Source organism: Melospiza georgiana, chromosome 6 (genome assembly GCF_028018845.1).
Source record: "Melospiza georgiana isolate bMelGeo1 chromosome 6, bMelGeo1.pri, whole genome shotgun sequence".
Lineage (NCBI taxonomy): Eukaryota > Metazoa > Chordata > Aves > Passeriformes > Passerellidae > Melospiza > Melospiza georgiana.
This window is the reverse complement of record NC_080435.1, coordinates 39257095-39283250: the sequence shown is the minus strand read 5'-3', so window position 1 is coordinate 39283250 and position 26156 is coordinate 39257095. Positions and strand designations below refer to the sequence as shown.

General features: G+C 35.5%; 1 protein-coding gene across 7 annotated transcripts in view; it reads left to right on the top strand.

Annotated features, from left to right (window-relative positions):
* The window catches only part of RALGAPA1 (Ral GTPase activating protein catalytic subunit alpha 1), a 129097-nt gene that overhangs the window by 56290 nt on the left and 46651 nt on the right, over positions 1–26156 (top strand). For all 7 annotated transcript variants that reach the window (XM_058026909.1, XM_058026907.1, XM_058026905.1 and 4 more), the window contains 14 exons: positions 1319–1512; positions 1638–1736; positions 1835–1990; positions 3439–3567; positions 4557–4682; positions 5892–5950; positions 7940–8048; positions 13170–13280; positions 14224–14292; positions 15556–15690; positions 16453–16636; positions 22427–23291; positions 24694–24765; positions 25717–25840. In XM_058026909.1, coding sequence (XP_057882892.1) covers positions 1319–1512; positions 1638–1736; positions 1835–1990; positions 3439–3567; positions 4557–4682; positions 5892–5950; positions 7940–8048; positions 13170–13280; positions 14224–14292; positions 15556–15690; positions 16453–16636; positions 22427–23291; positions 24694–24765; positions 25717–25840 — 2432 coding nt within the window. The remainder of the gene's footprint in view (positions 1–1318; positions 1513–1637; positions 1737–1834; positions 1991–3438; positions 3568–4556; positions 4683–5891; positions 5951–7939; positions 8049–13169; positions 13281–14223; positions 14293–15555; positions 15691–16452; positions 16637–22426; positions 23292–24693; positions 24766–25716; positions 25841–26156) is intronic.

Genomic DNA, 26156 nt, shown 5'->3' with positions numbered 1-26156 from the left:
AAAACCTTTTGCATTTTAACCTGCATTTCATTGGAATTTTTGGTGGTGGATTAATAGTCCACATATTAAAATTGTTCTTTTAGTTGCTGAGAATTGTGGCAGCTTAATCTAGCATGTGGCCAAGCCATGGACTGTTTTATCGTTGATGTACAAATAATAAGACATAATTTTATAATCTTATCATTTTTCCTTACAAGTTTAGTTCATTTCCCTTTCATATCTAAGCCAATTTGTAATTATGTCTGCTATTTTAGCTGTGGAATTCTGAGATACATTTTCTTTGAAATGTAATGTGAATATTTCTCCCGCATTTGGTCTTATGGAAACAAAAGAGTGTCTGCTATGTATTTCAGACCCTCTTTCTTTAAGTAGCCTACTGATGGACAGAAAGATAATTTTGCTTTGTACTTCAAAATCTACAGCCTAGAAACCAATAGTGTCTCTACCACAGTGACCCAGAAGTTCAAAAGAAGAGTCTATGTGATTAGGCTGAATTCAGATTTAATTTTGATTTGGTATGCCTGTGGGGGCTACAAGATTTTCAGAAGATTCCAATGAATTATCCACCTGAGGGAGTGGAAAGAAGATTCTGAATGCCTGCTGCTCTCAAGCTGGCTCATTATCTAGTATTGTTTAGGTAGCTAAGCGTGGCCTGAGTAGACTTGAGCCATCATAATCTACTGAGGGTTTCTTTATATGGACAGTCTAGATAAATCATCTTCCACCTAAAAAAGAATGTTTCTTCATATAGGACTGGTGTGTGGAGAGCTAGGTGTGTGTTAAGACTGTGGTGCTGAGTTACTGAATGTTCCCTCTCCACTCATGCAAATTAACTGTTTAAAGGACAATAGCTAGAGACAAGTTTAGTCACTTTTCTCTTCGACTTGCAATAACATGCTTTCCTAGTAGTTTCTGAAAAAAATAGTCTTTATATATTATTAGGATAAATGTAAAGATGAAAGATAATTTTACTTGAAAGGAGCCAGGTGGGGTTCTGGAGATTGATTGACTTCAAGGAATGTAAGAAAATACTTATAAGAGGAGTGGCCTTACTAGGTCTGTCAGATCTTTATTAGAGCTCCAGCAGTGACTTAAATGTTATTTCATGAAAGAGTATAAGAAATAGGACAGTTCTTCCTCTACAGAGTTTATAACAGACAAAGCTTAACATACACAGTGTTGAGGTGGCTGACTGGGTAAAAAATAGCTTATTCTGAAAGCCTGATCATTCCATTTTATGAGGAGTGTGTGTTTGATAGTTTTATCAGAACTTTTCTGGAGAGGTAGATCTCACTATACTTTTTTCCTTCCATTACAGAAACTAGTGAATTCCCCTCAGAATGTTGCAGTGTGATGGCTGGGGGAACACTTACAGGATGGCACGCAGATGTTGCTACTGTGATGTGGAGGAGGATGCTGGGAATTCTGGGAGATGTCAACTGCATAATGGATCCAGAGATTCATGCCCAGGTTTTTGATTATCTGTGTGAACTGTGGCAGAATCTGGCCAAGGTAAAAGAACTGAACTGTTTTCAACAACCCGACCTGTTTGGGTAGGATTTTCAAAAAGAAAAAAATAACGCCTTATATATGTCCCTGAAATAATTCTCTTTCTGTTTTGTTTTTAATAATTGCAGATAAGAGACAATCTTGGTATTTCAACAGACAACCTAACTTCACCATCTCCCCCAGTTTTAATTCCACCACTGAGAATTCTAACACCATGGCTCTTCAAGGTAAATTTGAGCAGTAAACTGTGAAAGAAATAAATGTAGAAGAGTGTTTAATGTAATTTTTTAATTTATGAATAATAAATATTGTTCTAAAACTGTAGGCAACAATGCTGACTGATAAATACAAACAAGGAAAGCTACATGCTTATAAGCTTATTTGTAAGACAATGAAACGAAGACAAGATGTTTCTCCAAACAGGGATTTTTTAACTCATTTCTACAATATCATGCACTGTGGACTTCTTCATGTTGATCAAGTAAGTTCATTATGAAATTCAAAATAATATAAATGTTATGACTGACTCTTCTCAAAATTACTCAGTGTATTTTCATCTGAGTAATTTAACTTTGTTTTGGAAATTAGTGCTGTGACTGATATTTTTTCGAAAAAGAAAACTTTGATAAATGATCCTCATGTTCTTGGTTGTTTTCAGAAATGCTTTTTTTGTAGTCCATTTCAAGCAAATATGAGGGCAGAAAAGATACTCTCTCATTTTTTATTGATTGTATGTTACAGATTGAAGTATGCAAGAAAGAGAAGGAAGCAGATCTCTCTAAAGTCTACTGTTCTTCTTACTTGCTCCCTGATGCAACAATTTAGCTAGTAAATTGTGCTCACTACATTGGAGGACTTTGTTTCTACAGCAAGTATAGGAGCCAGCAAACTGAGATGTACTGAGTGTATCTAATCAGTGGGAGTAGACCTTTTTTATAGGTTTTGATATTAAGAAGTCTGAAAATATTATATGACTTAAATACTTTTTAAACATTTACAGAAGTGTAAAAAAGTTGGGTTTGTGAACATTTTTGAGGAATGATTATAGGCATGGGCAGACCAAAGGTTCAAACAACCCTGTTCTCTTTAACTGGGAAGGATAGAATTAGTCCAAAATTATTCCACAGATGACTATGGATAGGACAGACCTCCAGTTTCTGTTCTGTAACAACCATTAATGCTGTTTTTCTTGCTGCATTGAAGATCCTTCTATGACATGCTGCTATTTAGTTGGATATTACTACTAGTAGAGAATTATTCAAAATAGAAAGGGGGAGGGGTGTCTATCTGTAGACTTGGGATTTTTTTTTACAATTAAAGCATTTTATACTTTTTTCCAAGTAGTTTTGAAAAAAATTGGAACATGTACAATGATTTTTGAAAGTGCCTCAGTAAGTCTACAAGAACATAATATGCTGTGCTGATTAACTACGTACCGAAAATGCTACAAAACACTTTATTATCTTCCTTCAAATTTTGGTTCCATATGGGTATATGTAAGAGGTTTTTTAAATACCTTTAAATACCTTTTTTAAAGTTACAGTCAGGCAATACTTGATGGAGAGGATTAAGCAGTTGTTGAGGCATAATAGCTGGTTATCTTTCTATATCTTTTCTGTACCTATTCAAATGAATGGTTAATCAGTTACAGAACTCTTAAAAGCTGACTGTAAATGAATAGATGAACTGTTGTCCGAGCTTAAATTGATCTATAAAGTATACCAAGTTTACTTACATTAATATGAGTATACTTAAGGATTTTATCTTTTTGTGCTACTCTTCTCTCATTAATGAGTGTCCTACTGGCCACAATGAGTTTTCTTTCTCACATTTTTACTTTCTACTTTTGATAAATACCTACCTTTTTTCTTTCATTTTTCATTTGATTCGTGTTGATACTCTTCCTTTTTTCCCTTTTCCTTCTGCGAGGATATTGTCAATACAATCATCAAGCACTGCTCTCCTCAGTTCTTTTCACTTGGTTTACCTGGTGCTACCATGCTTATTATGGATTTCATTGTAGCAGCAGGAAGAGTGGCTGCTTCTTCTTTCCTCAATGTAAGTATTCATCAGTTAATTCTCATTTACGGGTGACAAAGAATTTGAGAGAATACTGAGCAGTATATTTTTCTTTGACTAGGGGGGTAAATTGATCCCAGAATTCAATGTAGTGTTTATCAAATACAGATAATGTTAATGATCTATTCCAGAGCATTACACGTGCCTCTCAGAAAATATGTGAGGAATGCAAAAATTACTGTTGAAGCAGAGAATCTTATTTTAGAGTTACAAAAATTGTGACTGCCATTTTTCCGTGCTTGAAGATGTTTTAAAGTAAATGTCTATTTTTACCATGATTTCATTTTTAAAATGTACTTATTTCCCCATATCTCTGCTATGAAATGACTGTTATGATCAGGCTTGAGAGCTCAAATGTGCTAGTGTTTGCAATATTTGGATTTTTTTGCACACTTCTGATTTTGTTACTCAGGCAAGTTCAGCGTTATATAGTAATACTATGTGATAACCTAGGTGCTGTTGGCTGTGCACACTGTACTCTCTCAAATCCCCCATAGTCTTCTCCAACTCTCTGTGAAATTTGACTTTTTCTCCCATCAATCCCTCTCTAACCAGTTACAAAATCCAGTCTCCCTCAAGGTACTTATCTGAAGCCTCTGTCAACTTCTTACACTGTAGCCTTTCCTGTTCAGCAATGCCTCATGTCACTTTTAGTAGTTTTCCACATCCTGGTCAATTAGCTGAACCTAGGACCTGAGCCCAGTTAGCAGCTCAGTCATTTGTCTGTAATCCTAACAATCCTTCTGCCTCCTTTTTACTGTCTTGGAAAATGAGAGCAGGGGTATGCAAGAGTAAAAATCCAAGGAGCTGAGGTCTCTGTTTATTCAGCTTTGCAGGACCTCAGAATTTCCAGGAGAAAGGAAATGGCTATATACAATTTCAGCCATCATTCTCTTTTAAGGAAGCTAAAAATGTCAGCTTTCTGATTGCAGTAAGAATATATATTTCCCCCCCCCCTTTTTTTTCAGGCACCAAGAGTTGAAGCACAAGTTCTTTTAGGATCTCTAGTCTGTTTTCCCAATTTATATCGTGAACTACCAGCTCTTCACCCAAATATTCCTGACATTGCTGTGTCTCATTTTACAGATGTTAAGGTAGGAATTTTAAAAATATTTGGCTAGTATTCTATTAACCAAATGCATGCCTAATATTGTGCTTTAGCAGACAATATTAAGATTTTAAGATCCTATAATTTTTTGAAAGTAATTTCAAATAGATCATAAGACTCAAGATCCTTTAAGGTCTTGTCAAACTTTATACTTCTAAACATACATTATAATTGCTATTAACTTAATAATAAAGTGTTTTCTTATGTTTGTAGAAGGAAATTATACATTATCTCACCCTTTCAAGCCTTCTCTCACTAGGGTGATTTGCAGGTATCACAGATTTAATTAGCTGAGACAAGATTGAGAGGTTTAAGATTAATTATTTAATTTATTAGGACAATTATATTTATTTCACAACTGGTGAAATCTGCCTGTATTCCTAGAGACTTTAAAAAATTTCTGCACAGCAGTGTGTTCTGTACAGCAGTGTGTTTTGTCTTCAAAATGCAAATATTAGTGGAGTTGTTACCTTGTCTGTCATGACACAGTCAGGCAGTATGACAGTATACTGAAACTGCACAAAGCACAGTTTGTGTGTCTAAGAAAGGCTCCCCTTAAGTTTTCCAAACTTTTTCAATTTGAGGAGAAATGATGACTTGAGAGCTGCTTTATACCTTGCTCCCCTTTGGAGACTGATTTTGAATTCCTTCTTTCTCATTTCTAATGTAGAATGGTTGTTTACGTGAGTTATATTAAGGGCAGCCTACAGCTTTAGGGACTTTTCACTGTCATTGAGTCAAAGTTCTTCTTGACAGCATTCTTAAGGCACTGTAGGCACTCAATCTAGTGCCTAGTTGAAAATATTTTTTAAATCAATTAAATTTTTTGAAAGTGCTTGTTTAAACCTTAAAGTAAAAGATTCTGTCATACCCTTTAGCACTACCTAAGATAGCTTCAGGGAGCCCTTTACTGTTTTTTCCCCCCCTTGATATTTTATGGAAATGCTTTTACAAGAATTGGATACATGGCTCATCAGGAGAAATTAGGACAGTAACGTGAGGATATTCTTGGGGTGGCACAGTAACAAGTATCTGGGACAGGCTTGATGTTTGGAGTAGTGGTAAGCAAACAATTCGTCTGACCATAACATAGAGGTTCAACTAAGCAATATGCCTGTGTGCACTATAATAATATTTTGATGCTTTTTGGGATGGAGTTATGTGTAAATCAGTGAATTTTTCCTCTTCATTTTAGGAACTCATAATTAAAACTGTGTTAAGCTCGGCAAGAGAGGAGCCATCTGGTCCTGCACGGTAGGCCAAACAAAAAGAGCTTCTACATTAATAGGTTCTTTTCTTTATTATGCTGCTTTGAGATGAATATATTAGAGAGCTTAAAGTAAAAGTTTGTTGCATTTTATTAATGGTTTTCTTCACCACTGTCAAAACTGTGGTCCATGATGTGAATTTGAGATTGTTTGTAATAGAGATATTAACTTAACAAACTGAGCTGGGCTGGTCCAGTATTCTTTCTGTGATAATGACTGATAGGAAAGAGTGTAAATAAGGGTAAGAGAATAAGCTTTCCCAGCCTACTCTGGTGTTCGGCTTGGGGATTTTCTGGACTAGAGAGGCATTCTTTATTTGGATTAGGACAAGACTATTTATGAGGGAGGGGTAGGGTTTTTTTTATTAGATCACATTGTTTAATTTGAGAAACAGAAATAATCCAATGTACATGAGCCCTTATTATGGTATGGACAAGAAGCAGAAAAAATTGAGCTTAGCATTAAACTAGGAATGGTTGCTCTGATGCTTAAACCTAAGCATCTTCATCAAATAAATAACTCTGGAGAGGATTATTACCAGTTTTCTCTCCTGTTTCTTAATTTGCTTAGGATTTTATTCCTCCATACCCATCTTCAGAAGCATTCAGTTACATAGTCCTGTGTATGGGATTTGAACAGGAATCTCTAATCCCTACCAAGGAGGAGTTGCATTTGTGTGCTTTATGTATTTGGAAAGAGTGAATATATATGTTCAACTAATATATTGTCACATAAAAAATACTAGAAGTACATACCTGAAAAGCTACAATTCTGGAAAAATCAGTTTATTGAACCTTTAAACAGTTTTTTTGGAAAACCAAGAGCAGTTTTCATCAGCCCACTTACCTCTTTCTTCATGTGAGCTGATAATATTTCTCAACAGAGGAAAAAGAGGGAATATCCTGAGATCACATTGACTTAATTTTTCGTGTTACAAAACTGCTTTCTAAAAGGCATAACACTCCACTTTGCAATTTTTCTTTCAGTGACAATGTACAAAATAGGGTGGGTTTACACTATAATGTACTATTAAGTCTTGTATGTATTTTTGCTGTCTGTAAGCATTTTTGTGATTCTATATAGCCTTAAAATCCTTTTTCTACAGCACAGGCTTCACAGCCGCTTCTGTTTCTTTTCTTGCCTACAGTTTTTCCTTCCCAGATGTAATGCATTGCAGGTTACATGACCAGCTTTCTTGTTTTCAATTTTGGATTGCTCTCCAATTTTATCCAGGATTTTGAATCCTGAAGTTGTTTCCAAAATATTTGTAGACTCTCTTCCTGAAGAAAATAACTAATGGGTCAGAGATGGCTTAAGCTAGCTCATTAACATTTCTGAACGAATTTCATACATCTGCTGATTTGAACACACTTATCTAAATACCTTTTACCTTTACACTTTTTTTTTCTATTTCTGTGAAGAAACAACAAAATTTAATGTACTAATCACAATATGTATACTGACTCTAGGATTCATGTACCCCTCCTCTATTCATCCTTGTTTATTGTCCATCTAAAACAATGTGAATGTCCATGAGAGAGTAACATTCCTCTCTCATCTCTGTGTCTCAGAAGCTCTAAATATGGGCAACCTCTTGTGTTAGGAAAGAGGAAGCTCCCACTCCAGTTTTTGCTTTGTCTTAAGAAAATACAAGAATTTCTTATATGTCGATTCCAGATAATATTTTTAATCAAAATACACTTAGAAATGCAGAAGTTCTTGATGTCTTTTGGATTTTTCAGTTGCTCAGATGGGTGCTTCCTCTGCCCTTTCCTCTGCCTTCACCAGCATACTTTGGATTTCTTGATAATTTTTAAATGTTTTACAGCACTAGAAAGGTTTTTGTACAGTTGATTTGGAAATATTAAAAACATATTTGTTGCAATATGTCTTTATCAAAACTTAATGAATCATAAAAATTACACATTCCTGTAGAATGTTTCTCAACAACTTGTCCTCCAACATTGTTTTGCAGTTGTGTTGCTCTTTGTAGCCTTGGAATTTGGATCTGTGAGGAGCTAGTCCATGAATCACATCATCCTCAGATCAAGGAAGCATTGAATGTTATATGTGTTTCTTTAAAGGTGAGAGAATTAAATTTTTACAATGTATGTTGCCTTTATGTGTAAAGATACTTTGCATTTTCAAAGTCTTAATGACATTTTAGCATCTTTACCTCGCAGTCTCATTTGCTGTCCTTACAAAAGAGAGAACTCAATTTAATGAGTGGATCTCTGAAATGTCAAAAGTTCTTTACCCTTCTTTAAGTTTGGAGAGAATGATGTGTTGGGAGGATAAGACAGTAGATCTTTATTCTTACAAAATCACTAGCCACTCTAACCTACCACATATTCTCACAACACTCTGTTCATGTTCACTTCTGAGTTCGAGTCATTGAATCATGCAGTAGTGCTTCTTGGGCCTGGCTAGATATTTAGTGAGAAATGCAGAGTACTTATACCGTATGCATGGAAGCACCAGAAATGTTTAATTTGCTGGGGCAGAGTCCTTTTCTATGCTTATTCCAGGAGCTGCATATTTTTGCTTGATGAGTGCTTCTGTTTTCCTACTATTTTAAATCTTTTTGCATTTGTTCGTATTTTATAGAATAATTAGAATATTAGTAAAAACCTTTTGTTTTTAAGCAGTTTTCAAATTTGCATGTTTCTGAGCAATACTTTCAGCTTTTAAAATGTTTTCCAGTTTATCTTCAGAACCGTTCTATGTGCTTTTTGTTTGCATCAAAATTCTATTAATAATCTAGTCTTTCTTTATATACAGATTAAAAAAAATTAAAATGTACACCTTCTGTCGAACTTCTGAAATGTTCGACTTCTGTCGGATGTTGGGGATTATTATTTTCTTTTAAGCAATGAGAATCTGAAAAATATCTTAGCAGATCAGCTGCTCACGTCCTGTGAAGCAGGATTTGAGTCTTTGTATAAGGTAGCTGCAGGCCTTTTAGTATTAGACTCTAAATTGCAATTTCCTGTTTTTCAAAATCGCATTCATTCTTTGCAGCTCCACTAATACTCTCTTCCAGTGTTTTCCCCTTGATTTTTAATAAAGCTTAACTTTTGCATTTTATCAAGCTCCTGTGCAAGTTTGGTATAAGGCAAATGATGTTTTATCTTGCTGCTCCAATTTATCAATATTTGAACTATTTTTAATCCTGAAATTCATAGTAATTTATGTTCTTTTTCTCTGATGTATTTATTAAACCAATTATTTGTATCTCATTTATATTAAACATAAATTACTTTTTGAATGAGAAAACAAAGATCTTTATATTTCTACTTTGCTTTTCTTTGTGTTGGCAAAACCATCCAGTGTACATTGTCTTTTTTTTCCAGTTCTGAGCAATGGTATACATTCACAATTGAGTTTAATAATGAAATGAAAAGTTCATTAATTTGTCATGGGAGAAATAAATTAGCTCTAATTTGTTACCTTAGCAATCTCCTGGCTACCAAGTATTCAGAGGTTGGAGCTCCCAGAATGGATTATTTTCTTATTTTAGGAGAAATGAATGGGTAGGGAGCTATAGGCCTAGTCCAACTTACTGATAAGTTCAATTGAACAAATAGTATTAAATAGAAATGTTAGCCGCAATTACATGCTTATTTTTGAAATACCAGAAGCATATTCAGAGCTGCAGTTCAGCAGCTGGCTTTGGATGTAGCTAGTGCTTCTGTGTGCAATACCACTCTGTCTACATTAACCTCTGCTGGAGCTTGAGCACAAAGGATCCTAACCAGCCATCCAGACCTATAATTTTATTTTGCTTCTCTCAAAAATGCTGTAGATACATTACAAAATTGTCTTGTATAAATCTAGTAAATGAGTGCTAAACAATAGGTTATTTTCAAGTATGGACAAGGTTAAATTCCTTATTTAACATCCAGAAAGATGGGACCCTTACAAAAATTAACCTTATGGTAAGACCACCTTTCCAAGAAAAACCCTGAGAGTTGGGAAACAGGAAAAGTGCCAGTTCACTGGTACCTTTTTTTCCCCCTCATCGAGTGCATTCTCAAAAATTATGTCCACAATTTATGCTACTAAATATAAAAGTGGTGAATTCTTACGCTTTATAAGCTAGGACATTTATAACATAAATATATAACATAGGACATTTTCCAGTGACAAAGAATGGCAGGTGGAATGTTTATGGCATCATACTGGTGTTTCCATGGCCACTCTGAAGGTTCTTGTAAAAGAAGTCAAAACCAAATAACTGACTTGAAAGGGGTGAATTGTTTCATTACCTGACATGTAGTCAGTGAGGCTGCTTGAGTTCAGGAAAATGTCTTTCCAGAGCCCACAGCTCTCAGAACTGTCTGTTCTGTGGTGCCTGAGTGTTTGTCCTGGTTTAAGCCCAGCTGGAAGTTGAGCACCATGCAGCCACTCACTCAATCTTTCTTCCCACCCACTGTAGTGCAATGGCAAGGAGAATCAAGACAAAACTTTTATGTTGAGATGACAACAGTTTAATAATCAAAAGCAAAGTAAAACAGTGCAATAATGGTAAATGATAGCAATGATAAGAAAGGAAAGAAAACCCAAGTGATGCACAATAATTTTCTCACCACCCGCTGACCGATATCCTTTTCCCAGCCCCGACCAATCCCCTTTCCAGATAACTCCCCCAGTTTATGTACTGGGAATGATGTCCTACAGTGTGGAATATCCCTTTGGTCAGTCTGGATCACACATCTCAGCCATGTTCCCACCCAGTTTCTTTTGCTGACCCTCTCACAGGTACAGCATGAGACAAGAGAAAAAAAAATCCTTGACTTTTGATAAACAGAATTTAGCAAAAAAAACAAAACATTGGTGTGTTATCAACACCATTCTCATTCCGAATCCGCAACACAGCACTGCAAGAGCTGCTGAGAGGAAATTAACTCGACCCTAGTGACAGCATTCTTTTGAAATGTGATATATTGACCATGCTAGGACAGCTCTCTGAAGCACATGAAGGATTTGATCTATTTCAGCCAACCCCCATATTCTTGATCAAGACTTCCTCCCTGATGCTTTTCCTATGAATAAAAAAAAATTGTGTGCAAGATTAGATTTTAAATTTATTCATATTCATTACTTTATACACTTTATCCTTTATGTGAAGCTTATGTCTCCGCTTACTTTTGTTCCTTTATTAAATTAAAAAAAGAATTCTCTTCAGAGAACCAGAGGAAAAGAGAGGTTAACTGATTTGTGTAAACTAGCCAGTAATAATAAAAAATTACTCATTCATCTTTATTTTAGAGCCTCTTTAGAAAAAGAATGATTAAAATGTAAGAAATGCTTTCTGTTTTTAAGTAGTAAATGGTCAATTATTCTGTGACTCTGAAAAGTTTCCAGGTCTTTTTCTCAGGTATTTTTTTCTTACTTTCAGTGGTCAGGATCTCTGTATTAAGCTACACCAGTTTGTGCACCCCATTTTTCTTCTCCAGTGATTTTGGGGGTTTTTTGCAAGCTTGTTAGGATGTTTTGAGCAATCTGGATTTGATCTAAAGTTTTGTAATGAAATTGTCATGCTTTCAGTTTGGTTTTTTTGGGTTTTTTTGTTGGTGTTTTTAGTTTTTGTTTTTTTTTCTGGTTGCCACTCAGGCTTGAGCGTTAGAATCCAAACCCTGCTCTTACCGAGAATTTCACAGCATAGAGAGAGGCTGTCTCATGAGGGATAAAAATGTAGTGATAGTCTTGTCATAAAGTTTGTGAAGATTTGGAGATGTGAGATGTTTACTCTTTTGATAAAAGTCATCAACATGAAAAGGAGAAACAGGGAAAGTCAGAACAAGAATTAACTACCCATTGTGTACTCAGGTTTCCACCTCCCTGGATGACTTGCAAGAGCCATTCATACTTTTTCCTTTTGCTTACACAGATAACACAAATAAAAAATGGTAATTAAAGCATTGTACTCCAGATTTTTCCTTGTGCTTGTACCATTTCTTTTCAAGACTTTAAATGTAAAAATTGATAGCTCTGCTTTGATAAGAAATACTGACCCAGAACAGAGTCTTCTTCCAGTGTTATTTCAGTTTAAGTTTTTTGCCATTCAATACTTTTATTCTAAAATCTTTATTTTCTACTCAGGCTTCATTGTCCAGGCATTTCAGCTTTCTTAAAGCTTTGGGTTTTTTAAGTTTTATGAGGTACACCCCTCCCTGAAGGGTTAATAGAAGTGGTCTGAGTAAGAAAAAGGCCTGTGAAGCCAAGAAATTACATCTAAGTGTTTTTACAGCATAATTGCCCTTTTCTGAGTCCAGAAGCAGAGAGCCATCCTGCAGCATATACCTGTGACAGCTTCACTGCTGAATGTAGTGAGATTGAAACAAGTAAAATATGTTCTTACTAATGCAGGAATTCACTTGTAACATTAACTTTGTCCTTGCCATTTGCTGCACAACTTAATGTTTTAAAGCAAGTGCAGTGAAGGTAAAAAACTCAATTACACGTCTTGTGCGTCAACAGTTTAGGGAAACACGTCTCTTAATTTCTGTTTTCCCACTTAGGAGTGTAGAACAGGGTGTGCATCCTTCCTAAGAGAGGGAATTATTGTACAAATGTGTTCCCTTCTGCTTTGACCAGCACAGTAACTGTGGAAGGCAGGCTGCAGAGCAGCAGCCTTCTCCTGCCTTTAAAAGAAGAGCAGAGTTAAGCACAGAAGCCAAGGTGAATCCATTTCCATTCCAACATGTGCTGGGCACCGCAGTCACTAGCAGAGAGCAGAACAGTTCAGCTCATGTTTAGTACTACAGGCTGTGGTTTGGGCATGTGGCTCATCACCTGCCTTGATTCTCAGCAAAGACCTCTGATTTCAGAATTGGATCCTTGGGGGGGCTTTGCAGTGATTCATTAATATTAATAATCATTAAGATAATAAGAAATCAGTTCTTTCTTCCTGGCTTCATGATATTCTACTATTCTAGTTAGGAGATACCTCTCCCTTTCCTGGTGTGCATCTAACTGCATGTCTGCCCCAAAACTTTGATGTTAGCTGCTAACATTCGTTTATGAATATAAAATAGTTCTTTTTGAGTTTTGTAAAATTTAATTTTGTTCCTCTGGTAAACAGATACTTAAGGAGCTGTATGTATAAAACTACCAGTGAAATTTGTGACCACCCTACCACCTAATGTACTCTTACACGAAACCATTTTGTCATTGTTACTGTGCTGTGTTCTCTTTTCCAGTTTCCAAATAAAACAGTAGCCCAAGTTGCCTGCAGTATGCTGAACATGCTGATACATTATGTACATAGGCTTCAACTATATCAAGCTGATTCACCATTAAGAATAATACTAGTAAGTAATTATTTTAATTGAAATTTTCAATTATTTTAAATTAATCACTGCAATGTACTACCCTAAAGTTAAACACTTGAATATTGACAATTATGTTTGTCAAAATATTGAATTAGTATAAACATAATCTTACTTAACACTAACAGTAAGGAATTGCAGCACACATAACTTCCTGACTCCAGTATAGACATGTAATGTGTCTATATCATGCCTGTTTTTTCTCAGAGAAAAAGTGTCATGAAAATGTTGTCAGTAAAGTACAATTTTTTTCTTAATACTAGATATCTTCAAGCATGTTTATTGAAGTTCAGGAAGAAAATGATTGCTTAAAATATGGTTCTCCAACTTTATTTTGTATATCCATGAAAGAGTTTCAGTATAAAACAAAAATAATATTTTGAATATGCTTCCCGTAACAAGGAGGTAGACTATGGCCTCTGTGAGTCTGAGCCACAGAGGGCACCCAGGTTCTTTTCCTGTGAAAGCTTCTTAAGAGATACAGCAAGCATTTCTGTGATCCTCTGGAGACATATTTTTGATCGAATAGAGACAGGGTGTATGCAAATTCTAGTAGTTCTAAGAAACAATGTAGCTCAGATAGTACCATACACAAACCAGCACCAGATTTCTTCCCACATCCTACAAGTGTGTTGAGTCATGTTCTTTTTATGGCTGAATATTTGAGGTAGCTGTGTAATTTCATTGTCCTTAATGCACCTACATCAGTCAAACAGAACATACTCCTTCAATGAGTTCTGCAAAACTCAATTAAAAGTGTTTTTATTTTAAAAAATTGTCAAGGAATATTGTAACTTGTCTCAAAATAATTGTAATAGAATTTAATCGTGAATCCAGTATCATGTTAGAGTTACCTGCTTAAAAAATTATTTTAAACTTAAATATTTAGGTTGTATTTTAAAAGAAATATGCTAAATTTCCCCAGATTCTGATAGCAACTATTACACATCTGCTACCCAGTACAGAAGCTTCCTCTTATGAGCAGGACAAGAGAGTAAGTATTTTTCATTTCTAGTACTTTCTGCCTCCTGAAAGCTGTGTCTCTTCTGAATTAGTTTTGCTGTGGGCCTATTAGGTCATTTAAATTTGGGCATTTTGGTGCAATTTGTTTTTGACAGCTCCATCTTTCTGGGCTACCATTCCCACAAGGAGCTGGAGTTCATCTGTTGTTCATTTTGGTCTTCAGAGCTCTGTTTCATCTTCTGTCTCTATTTGCAAGACGTCAGGGGCTATTGTAGTCTACACTCATATGCCAAGCTACCCACTTTTCCTCTTGAGGATGCTTTCCATAATTGACCATGTTTTCCCATGAACTACTGTCAACTGCACATGAAATATCAAATAAAAATTGTCTTACCTATTTTGACAAATGTAGTCCTAATGGGTTTCAAAAAATTGGTTAAAAATAAAAAGACTCAGTACCCTTCATTATTACGTTTATTATACTTTTGAAAGACAAACTTGGAATGCATTGTGTGAAACTAGTAAATTAGGTAAATAGATTTTTTTTTAAAACTTCTATTTACCTTGAGAAATATTTTAGAGAATCTTGCAGATATTTATCTGAATTGTCTTCTCTTCGACAACTGAGTTTTAAAAATCAAAAACTTTTATTTGGTCTGTAAGTTATTGATGATTTAGTGTGGATTTGTGTCTTAATCTAATTCTGTTCCAGAATCTTTCAAAACATCCTAAGAGGGAGTTAATTCTTTTGCTGACTGAGTAACCTACAATACAGGAAGCAGTTGGATTTCTTTCAGATGATAAAATATGATATGGTGCTGCATAACATTATTGATATGTTATAAAGGACATTATGCGTTATTTATAAAGCACTAAATACAGGGGAATTGGTTCCATTTTGTGTAATCCTTGATTCACTTTACTGTGAAATATATGTGCAAAATGGCACATCAGCCTTAATTTGGACCTGTGTTATCTGTCATTTTAAAAACAACAGCCTACAAATCAATTTTGGAAACTGTGGGTATCCTCCTAAGTATAGTATCTGCTCACAGTCCTACCCTGATGAGAAACTGTTGAATGGATGGCCTTTGTTAAATATCTCTGTAGCCAATTTTTACTGATGCCATAGTTTTTGAAGATTCAGTGGTTAACAAGTGGGACCTGCCATTGCTGCAGAAGGCTGACTTTACTGAATTGAAAAAAAGGCAAAACAGAGAAATAAAATAAAGGGATAAATATGAAATAGCAGGTGCTGGCTTAATTGATTTGTAATGGAAAGTGTTTTTTCCAGTTGGTGGTTTCTTTACTTCTGTGCTTATTGGATTGGATAATGGCCTTGCCATTGAAGACTTTGCTGCAGCCTCTTCATACTACAGGAGCAGAAAATGATAAGACTGAAAGATCTGTTCTTAATTGTATATATAAGGTACATGTTTCTTTGCTCACTTATTAAGAATTTCTATGTATGGAGGTAGCGTCAGTTTCCATGGAAATGAAGGCAAACATTTTCTGTAAGCTGACCTCCATTCTTCTCCTGAAATATAGACTGCTGGCTCAGTTCATACTGCCAGACTGCTGGCAGTATGTTTCACTGCATCAGCTTGACCTTTGGTATATTTGGAATAGTAGATTTTGGTTTACATTTTGGATGGTTAACCAAGCCTTTTTTTTTGTATGTCATATAGATTGCAGATGCTTGTATTGTAGAATATTAACTGTACATTTAATACAAAAGGATGTAATTTTTATATATCAAGCAGTTTCATTTAGCAATGAGAAAAGCAAAAGCACTTTTGCTTTTGTTAGACAGTAAGTTACAATTACTGTCTTTAGGAGCTCAGGAGAAAGGGGTTTTTATCCTTTTTGCAAAGGAAGGGGATTAAAACCTCTAGCAGCTTAGACCTAGCATATGTAATTAAAGAAGATAGGAGATCTAAAAATAAAGGTAGCCTAATGATTGTTTTGTGAGTTTTGTTTCATTATTGTTAAATTCCACTTTGGTGGTAATAATTTTCTTTGCAGACCAGAGCTTGTTTCTGTAAACATTAAGCATCTAAAATTTTCCAATGTTTCATCATGCCTGCCTTCTAACAAATAGATTCTTGAAATGCAAATAAAAATAAACTTCATTTCTTATAAAACTATAAATTTCAGTAGTTAATGTAATGAAATTCTGGTTTCTTTCTAGGTTCTGCATGGATGTGTCTATGGGTCTCAGTGTTTTAGCAACCCAAAATATTTTCCTCTAAGCCTTTCTGATCTGGCATGTATGGATTATGATCCTTTTATGCATTTAGAGAGCTTAAAGGAACCAGAACCACTGCATTCTCCAGACTCTGAGAGGTCTTCTAAACTTCAGCCAGTTACTGAAGGTTTGTCTAATTGCCTAAATACATTTTCTTTAAAAAAAATTTGTCTGGGTTTTCAGTATTTAAGTGTTGGTCTACAGCACAGGTTTTCAGCTATATGTAGACACTAGGTAAGAACCAATAGTATGGAATGAGCAAATGTAATTTTTGAGCAATTACCATTTGATTAACTGAAATAAGTATGTTCTGAACAGCACCAAGATCGATAGGATATGGATTCTTCTGTGCTCTGTGTATCAGCAGAAGTGTTAAGTTCTGCAACATGGATGAATGTTGCTTTTCATTTTACCTTCAGTAAATTAATTTGATTTTTCCTTATTTTGCTCCTTTTTCTAGAAGAATTTTGGATTTTTGTTCCTGTTTGACATTGCAGTATTGAATGTTTTCCATTATTTTTTTTAGCCTATCGTAATTTTTTGTTGATCTCTTTTTACACAGCTTAAAACCACAGATTTTTTTAAAAAGAGAGAAATTTTCTCTCATCTGGTTAGAACCTTAGGAGACATGGGAATTAGCATTTTCTTCATAATTCAGAAATAAAGAATCAAGAATCTAAGCCACAGAGGACTATCTTGTATTATGCAGTGTATCTAGTAAATATCAAATGGTTACATAGGGAAGAAAATTGAAAAAGATGAGATTAAGATACGAGCAACTCTGTGTAGTGCTATTCTGCCTCTGTATTAAGTTGTTCCATTTAGGCTTTTTTAAGGGTATTAAGAACCAGATAAATGCAGCAGTTCTTTGTAGCAGCTGTGTGCTAACAGCAGGTGATTTTGTGGTCTGTAGTGACTACGTGCTGTTTTTTATGTAGAGAAAATGGCTAATCATTGTGCCCTTGTCTAAGGCATGCTTCATCATCCTCAAGTACTTTTTTGGCCAAAGAATTCTAAACATAGAGCTGTCCCCTAATAAGCTCAGTATTGGATTGAACAAGACTGATCTGAGAACTACTGGCAGGAGGAGCTGTAATTATTAAATTTACCGAAGAATGAAGCAAGGTACTATAGTTGGCTTTTCGTCAAATGGCTGTGGCCTTATTAGTAAAAAATAATCATCTGCAGGGTCAGAATGAAAGAGGCTTCCAAGGATTCATTCTGTCCTAATTACAGTCTCACCTATACGTATTATGTAAAGCTAATATTTAAAGCATTTGCCAAAATTTACTTCCACTGCATGTTCTATTGCAGTGTAGTGAATTGTAGTAGCTTTTTATGCCTGGCATCTTTTGTATTCTGTAATAATCTGTAATTATGGGTTAGAAGCAAATGCTGTGTGGCTTTTTTAATTTGACAATCTGAAAAGACAACCCTGAATAGATTTCTCTTTAAATGAATACGGTTGCACAAAGCCTTAGCATCAATATCTTCATTTTGCATTTCCAACCATGATCTTTTCTTTTATGATTTCTTGTTAAATTTCTTAATAAAAGTAATTTCAGATGTTCCTTTTATCTCTCCAGATGAATTAAGTTTCAGGGCTCTGGAATTGTAAGCTAGACTGTGAAATTTAATTGGCAGACCTACAGCATTATAACGCAACCCTGGTTCTGCAACCTTGGCACTTCTAGTCCCCATTGCCAGGCAGAGAATAAAATTGGCAGTGCTTGACCGGTTGCACAGCATCTGTTCTCCCTGTCATTGTTGGAGGAGTAAAACTAGTGGGTAACAACCAGTCTGGGTCTCTGTCAAGACCAAGGGTCAATTAGTGCAAGCTAGCAGCAGAACAGAATGCCAATGGGTCAGCATCTTTTAGCAGAGTAAAAGGGCTATCATAGTACCTTTCTTGAAGGAATGGAAATGAGCAGGGCAGAAGTTACATGGAATTCAGGGAAGTTCTACAAAAACAGGGTAGGAATTGTGAAACTCTTTCCTTAGGCCACAGGCAAAGCTGCAAGTGCTGAAATGACAGAATTCTTAAGACAGGGTGCTTTAATGGATGTGATTGACTTACCCTGTTATGCCTCCATTGTTCAAGGTCAGATCCATCTCAAGTTTTGTGAATGCTTAGCCACAGCATAATCTGTTAGAGGTAATTGTGATTGGTAGGTTCTACTAAGCTTACACAGATGCAGTGGTCTACCCGTTATTTATTTGATTGATTTTTACCCCATTATTCATATTTCTCCAAACATATGTTAAAATCTTTGCATAGATTGATCTTTTTTGTCTAATATTTTTAAATTTCTAATGAAAAAGCCTTCCCTGCCTGATGTCTAGTCTTAGCTTTTGTTTAAAAAGTAGAAATATAAAGTATTTTTCATATAAGGCTTTGCTGTTTGCCATTTTACTGAAAGGACACAAAATGCACACTTTTAAAAAATACTTGGTACATAGTGCATCTGGATTAACACAGTTTGTGTTTTGTGAGGAATATTTTAGAGATGGGCTCTCTGTTACTGCATGTCTGTATAGCTGAAGTTAACAATTAGAAAGGAATGAGACTTGCTTAAACTAAGGTAAAATACAGGAAATTAAGCTAAGAGGGACACTCTTAGGCTCCCTCTAAACATAATGAAAGAAAAATGTTTTTAGAGAGTGATTCATCCCATTGAATTTGAGATTAATCAGTCTGTACAGGTCATCATTCTTTACACATCTAAAATTATAAGGAGAGTTAAATTCCCCCTTCAGTCATTGTTTTTTACTTCTACTGCATAACCATAGTTGCTTAAAACTATTCAGCCAAAGTTGAATGAAAAAGTTAATAGCACATCTTAAGGAATCCTTCATTCATCCTACAGATACAAATTAGTAGTGATGGACCTTCAGCCTTTCCACAAAAGAGGTAATTTCAGGACTGAGAAAAATAAATAGTATAACATTTCTTGTAAATTACCCAAATGATCATGTACATATTTAAATTACATTGCCTAGCCAGAGGCAGTACCATTGTGAAGAAAGCAGCAATGTGTTCTCTCAGGAAGACAGGTCAACAAAGCAGTGAGCTGGCTGCCTTAATGTGTAAAGATATGGCTTAGTTTGTAGAATTTGTGGTAAAGCTGTGATGGCTTGCATTATTACATATTTTCATTTTCCCTCCAGAAACAAAGAGCATTATTTAGATACTCATTTTAAGGTTTTAATATATTGAATGTTCAGTTATTCCTGATTGAAGAGATGTGCTTCTAGGAATAAATTAAGTTGCAAAATTAATTTTAAATTTTCATATTTTCAAAATGCATTACTAGGCTTGGTATTTTTTCCTTTTTTATTCCTGGGGAAACCATCATCAAAATCAGGTTTTCTGTGTGGCAAAAATGTTTCAAGATTACTTTATTTTATTTCAACATAACAGGTTGCATCTTACAGTCTACTTTTCAGTATACTTCTCTTGATACTTCTAATTAAAGCTTTCTGTGTCATTTTTAGATCAGCAGCATTGTATTCTGAGAGAAGACTTCAATGTAGTGTTTGAATTTTATAAAAGAAACAATGACAGATCTATGATTTTAATTCAAGTACAAAGTTTTCAGGGCAAGGCTGTATTAGGACTGAGAATGGATCTTTCAAATTTATTGTTCCCCTCTTTGTCTCACTGTGTCACCTTTCCTTTCCCACATGTCCTTTAGGTTCCTAAGACACACACACAGGCACAAAACAACCAAGGTCAGTTTGAGATCTTCAGGGTTTGGCACACAACAGTAACAGTAATAACATATGCTAGAAGGTCCTTATTTCTTCAGGTTTCTCAGCAGAACTTAAGAGGAGGCATTTAACCTCTATAGAGTGGGACTTCAGGTATCTGGAAAGCCTGTGTGTCTCTGCTCGTGGGAACCTGAGCAGAGTATTACCTTATTTATCTCTGCAGTGGCAAGTGCTAAATACTTGGTATAAATATCCTGATAAAGATGGGCCACCCTCTGCATTGTCCAGGTGCTAGTCAATAATGTGCTGGTAAATGAATCTCCAAGCACCCAGCTTATTTTCTCTTTGTTTTTTATAAAATCTGCTTCCAGTTCCTTCTTATGTTTCAGCAGATGGCACTATAACTTAATTTCCTTGTATGCTGCCAGTATCTGGACACATAATTCAGCATCACTGAATGTTTTTGTATTTGTAAATTTTAAACCTCAAGAACGCTATACATGATAAAAATATCTCTAATTTACTTGTATTAATTCTCAAGGCATTAATTTATTAAAATACTTGAGTAGATATGAGTTTTAGAATTGTATAAATGTTATATTGATTTTGCCAGCTATTAACTGGATGAAACGTTTCCCTATTTGCAGTTCAGATGGAGTGCTTCCTAAAGAAAGGGAATAGCCAGAATCCCAGACATCTCCTACATGCTGTACCCAAACCTTTTGAGGGGAAAAAAAAAGGCAAATACATACTACCTGTTTGTTTTTGCAGATGCTGAATGCATCCATCTTCAGAAACTGAAGATCTGTAATGTCAGTACCCATGACAAATTTGCCTTTATTTTTCCAGTTAAATCAATTAAGACTTCTGAAACTGAGAAATTTGTTTATTAAACATTAGGTTTTGCAGCTTATGAATATCTAACATAAAGGCAGATGAATTCATTATATTTTACTTCTATCCCAAGAGGTTCCATATTCTCAGTAAATACTGAATGAAAAAGTAACATCATTCAGAACATTCTGGTTTGATGGATTTTGGTGAGAAAGAAGATGGGAAGCGTTAGCAGCAGTTTTCAATGTTCAATGTAATTTAAAATACATTATATAATCCTGAGGAGTACAGATTTTTAATCTTCCCTTTGTAAATCCCAAATTCAGGGCATCCATGCCCAGTTACAAGAGAAGGGATACAGAAAAAAACAGTACTTTGCCATTTTGATCTTGTTCCCTCTTCCACCAGTTTTATCCTGCAGTGTGATATTTTTGTGTATGGGTTTTTCAGTGGGTCCCCTGAACCAGCTGATGGTTCTCTGCCTGAAAGAGTCACTTGGTCCAGCTCATGTATTCATGTAGAGTATTGACTTGATAAGAACAATTTAGTAACAATATAGTACTGTGTTAGCAGGGTGTGATATAAACATTAAAAATACCTTTTTTAAAATTTAGATGACATAACATGCAAGTGGAAGGGCATGCAGCAAAGAAGGAGGTAGCAAAAACCATGTTGAAATACCAGTGCATGTCATAGGATGAATTTCACATAAGATGGGCACAATTAACTTTTCTTTCTCCCTCCCAAGATTTTCTAACCTGAAGCTTCTTAAAATGCAGTTGTGGCATGGGATTTCATTTTTAAAAATTTTGATAATGTTAGATCATGTTCAATATAGACAGCCTGGTCTTTGATTTTGTACTTAAAATTATCCAGTGCTATTCTCAAGCTGACCTACAGCTATATGCTCCCCAGGGAAATTAAGATGGATTAGACCTTTTGTGCATCTATCTTCCTTTGTATTTCTCAGTGTAATGATGTGTATAAATATAAAAATACACTGCAGTTGGAATGGACATCTTGCAGCACAGTTATGATCTCTACTTCAACAGCAATTCAAGATTTATTTTCACTAGATAAGAAATCATGTATTTTAGAAGAACAGTGCTAAAGCTATGGCAAAGGAAGTGTAATCTGTAGACATAGACATGGCTGTAAAATAATGGAGATGCTTCTTTAACTGTTTTAGGATTTTTCATGCTGTTTATATACAAGAGCAATGGTGACCAACATACATATTTTTCTGTTACTGAGCTGCGTGCGTCCTCAGCTTGCAGGGCTCATTCTCTCAGGAAGAGACCAAAAGAAACACATAAATCTCAGTGTTGTTTTTTGAACTCCTCTTTTAAAACCTGTGCTCTTTCTCTTGCAGTGAAGACTCACATGCAACAAGGGTTAATTTCTGTGGCTGCTCGTACTGTGATAACACATCTAGTCAACCACTTGGGCCACTATCCTATGAGTGGAGGTCCTGCCATGCTGACCAGTCAAGTGTGTGAAAACAATGACAATCCATACAGTGAAAGTCCCGAGCTTTCTCCTGAGCTTTTTGAGAACCCAAATCTTCAATTCTTTGTATTAAACAATACTTCCCTGGTGTCTTGCATACAAATCCAAGCAGAAGATGACATGCCTGGGGGAGGACTGTCTGCTGGACTTGCATCAGCTAATTCAAATGTTAGAATTATAGTGCGTGATCTGTCTGGCAAATATTCATGGGATTCGGCCATTTTGTATGGACCTTCATCTTTATGTGCATCTTCACAACAAACATCTTTTGCACTTTCATTATCTCAGCAAGATAAACCAGAAGATGCTCTTTCATCTTTTGAACATGTGGAGGATGTATCTGCAAGAGATGGAATTACGCTCCAAGTTAAGAGGAAATTTAGAGACACTGTACCAACATGGGATACAATTAGGGATGAAGAAGATGCTCTTGATGAGCTGCTGCAGTATTTAGGTGTTACAAGCCCTGAATGCTTACAGAGAACTGGTGTTTCACTCAACATCCCTGCTCCTCAACCAGTCTGCATCTCAGAAAAGCAGGAGAACGATGTCATCAATGCAATTCTGAAACAGCACACAGAAGAGAGAGAGTTCGTTGAAAAGCATTTCAATGATGTAAATATGAGGGCTATGGAGCAGGACGAGCCAACCTCACAAAAGCCACAGTCAGCATTTTACTACTGTAGATTACTTCTCAGTATACTAGGAATGAATTCATGGGATAAAAGGTAAAACTACTCATATTTTAAGAACTTTTTTTAAGGAACTGTGCTGTTCTTACCTTCATAATAGAGTTTGTTAAGCCAAAAATATTACAGGCCAGCTAACAAAAGAGAGGGGATGTGCATCTAAGACCTAAATGGCAGCTTTCTTCTGCTTTTCAGCCTGTCATTTAGAGAGACAGAAAGGAGGTATCTGTTGTGTTTATTGTGATTCATAGTCTTTCCTTAGAAAGTGTTGTAAGTCAAATTGAAGGAATCTTGTATTCTCTTTGCTTCCCATGTATGTTGCTGCAAAAATCATTACCTTTCAATGTCAGAATAATACTCAGAAAGTGTCATATTCTCAGCTATTGTGTCACTGGACAGTGTCCTGCTGCTCTGTCTGCTAAAAGCATGCTTGCATGCAGCCTCAAAGCCTTGCATGTGTATTAGCTAATGAGAAAGATGTGTCCCCTACTATTTATTTCAACACTGGCTGTGCTTGAGTACTGTTTGAATATTGTTTAGAACAGGAGAGAACCATGTTCAATTACAGAAGTAATGTCTCTTAACATTATTATTTTTGTGTGGGTGTGGTTAAGTGCATGTCTGCATATACATGGGGGTATGTACAAATATTACAAATATTAGCGTCCTAGAATTTATGGGTCTTTCTGAAATCTTCTTCTGCCAGTGCTTTCAAATTCCATGTTAGAATCATTGATATATTTTCCTACTATGAAGGGAAATGGATATTCAGTAAAACAAAAATAATCTGTGTCACTGAGGTATCACTGGAATCAGACAAAACGTTGGTATTACAACCCTTCTTATCTGGGTCTTTAATTCCTCAAGGCAGTCTGGTTTTGAACAGGACTGCTCTTAATTCCACAGTGTTTTGTGGGAAACATCTTAAGCACAGTTGAAAAGACATGAAAACTGCCTTTCTTTCTCTAACATATTGGTTTCGTTTTTTGTTTAAATTGTTGCAGCTGGCTGGGTGATTACTGAGCTAAATTCTGCTCTGCAGTTCAGGGTAGCAAAAGTTCTGTGTTGAATGCACCCACTCCTTACAACAGTAGACTAATGGGAGTGTCTTTTGTCAGTAAACATGTATTTTATGGTTCTTCTGTAGAGAAGAAATGGGTCACACAGTCAGATCCAAGGGGTTGACAGAAGAAAGTAGAAAGAAATAAAGGTTATACTCAGGGTTGTAATGAATGTAGAAGATTTACTGGAGTAAGAAAAATTGCTTGTATATTTTTTTAAGATGTCTTGATTTTCATATGTTAAGAAAGGACTGTTGAAAAGGCAGAAGCATTTGTTGACTGTTCCTGAGTTGACCTGGATATGTTGTTGTACCATTGTTGTACTATTCTGTATCCATCAGTGAAGAGGTAATAAAAGAGTTACGAATTTCTCTATTTAGAAGGAGCTTTCATCTCCTGAAGAAAAATGAGAAGTTACTTCGAGAACTCAGAAATTTGGACTCAAGACAATGGTAAATTCTTTTAATGACTGCCTATTTAGTTGTTCTAAGTGTGCTTTTACTCAAATGGCTCTAATTGCATAGATGTGAGAGTTGAGCTAATTTTTTTAATAGATTTTTAAATTATTAATGTATTTTGCATAGTACTGTAGTTTTTTTCTGTTATACTGAAGTTGCATCAATTTTATTTGTAGGGTCAAATTCTGCACGTGAAATATCATGAGATAAACAAATTTCAAAACACCTTATAATTATAAGCACTTGTGTATGCATAACATTTAAATCTTTTAAAACTTTGATATATCAAAGCCTTCTCATTTAAAGTGTTGGTTGATTGTTTAGCTGTTTCAAATGGTCCCAGTATTTGAAGACACAGAGTTTTAGTTAGAATTGTAGCACAGAATTGAAAACTGACATTTTTGTAGAAGTTGAGACAAAACCTAGTGGAAGTTGTAGAAGTGTGAGAAACCATCTCCATTTGTTCCAATGTCTAACAATAACCTGTCAACAGAAGACAGTTAAATGATTATGATCTTTAAAAAATATGTAAAAATGCTTCATTCAATTGGACAAGCTGCATTTTCACAATGTTCAGAGGGTGCTGTTGTTCATGGGCAGTGCAGTGCAAATAATGCCCGCATTACAGGTTTTGCCCATGTCAAAAACCCACCTATTCAATTAGTAGTTGGTACAGGCAGCACCATCCTGCATCTTAGAAGTGATGGAAGGGGTAAATGCTGCTCATGTATAGCAAAACTTCAGGCTCTAGAGAAGATGACACTAGAAAGGACAGAATGAGGAAATGGAAATATAGGAAATATCCAAAAAGAAGCCATATAATTCTATTGTATTTCCACTATGCATTTTTTATGCTTTAAAAGCCATGCTCTGTGTGTATTGTTTGCATATGTTCATTTCATATTGGTTAAGGCACTGTCATGCATTGACCATTCTGTTTTACAGCCGAGAGACACACAAGATTGCAGTGTTTTATGTTGCTGAGGGACAGGAAGATAAACACTCCATTCTCACGAATACTGGGGGAAGTCAAGCCTATGAGGATTTTGTAGCTGGTCTTGGCTGGGAGGTATTTATTCAATGTTTTTATCCTAGGTGTTTTTACAAAGACAATTACCAATATCTTGATATATTACAAGTCTTTGGCTCTTCAGCATTTCTCACAAGTGCTGAAATACACCAGTTTAAAAATGGGATTTAGAGAAGAATTCCTGGTTTAGTTTCATTAGCATTACTAGCCATTAAAATTCAAGCTCTCAGCAACTGAAGAGAGTCTGTGCAGGCAAAGATAATTCTTTAATGTGCAGTCCTGTACTTGATTTCATGGACTGATTAGGAGGCATCTTGATTTCCCTGTAAGCTTGTAAAGTGTTAAGTCCATTGAA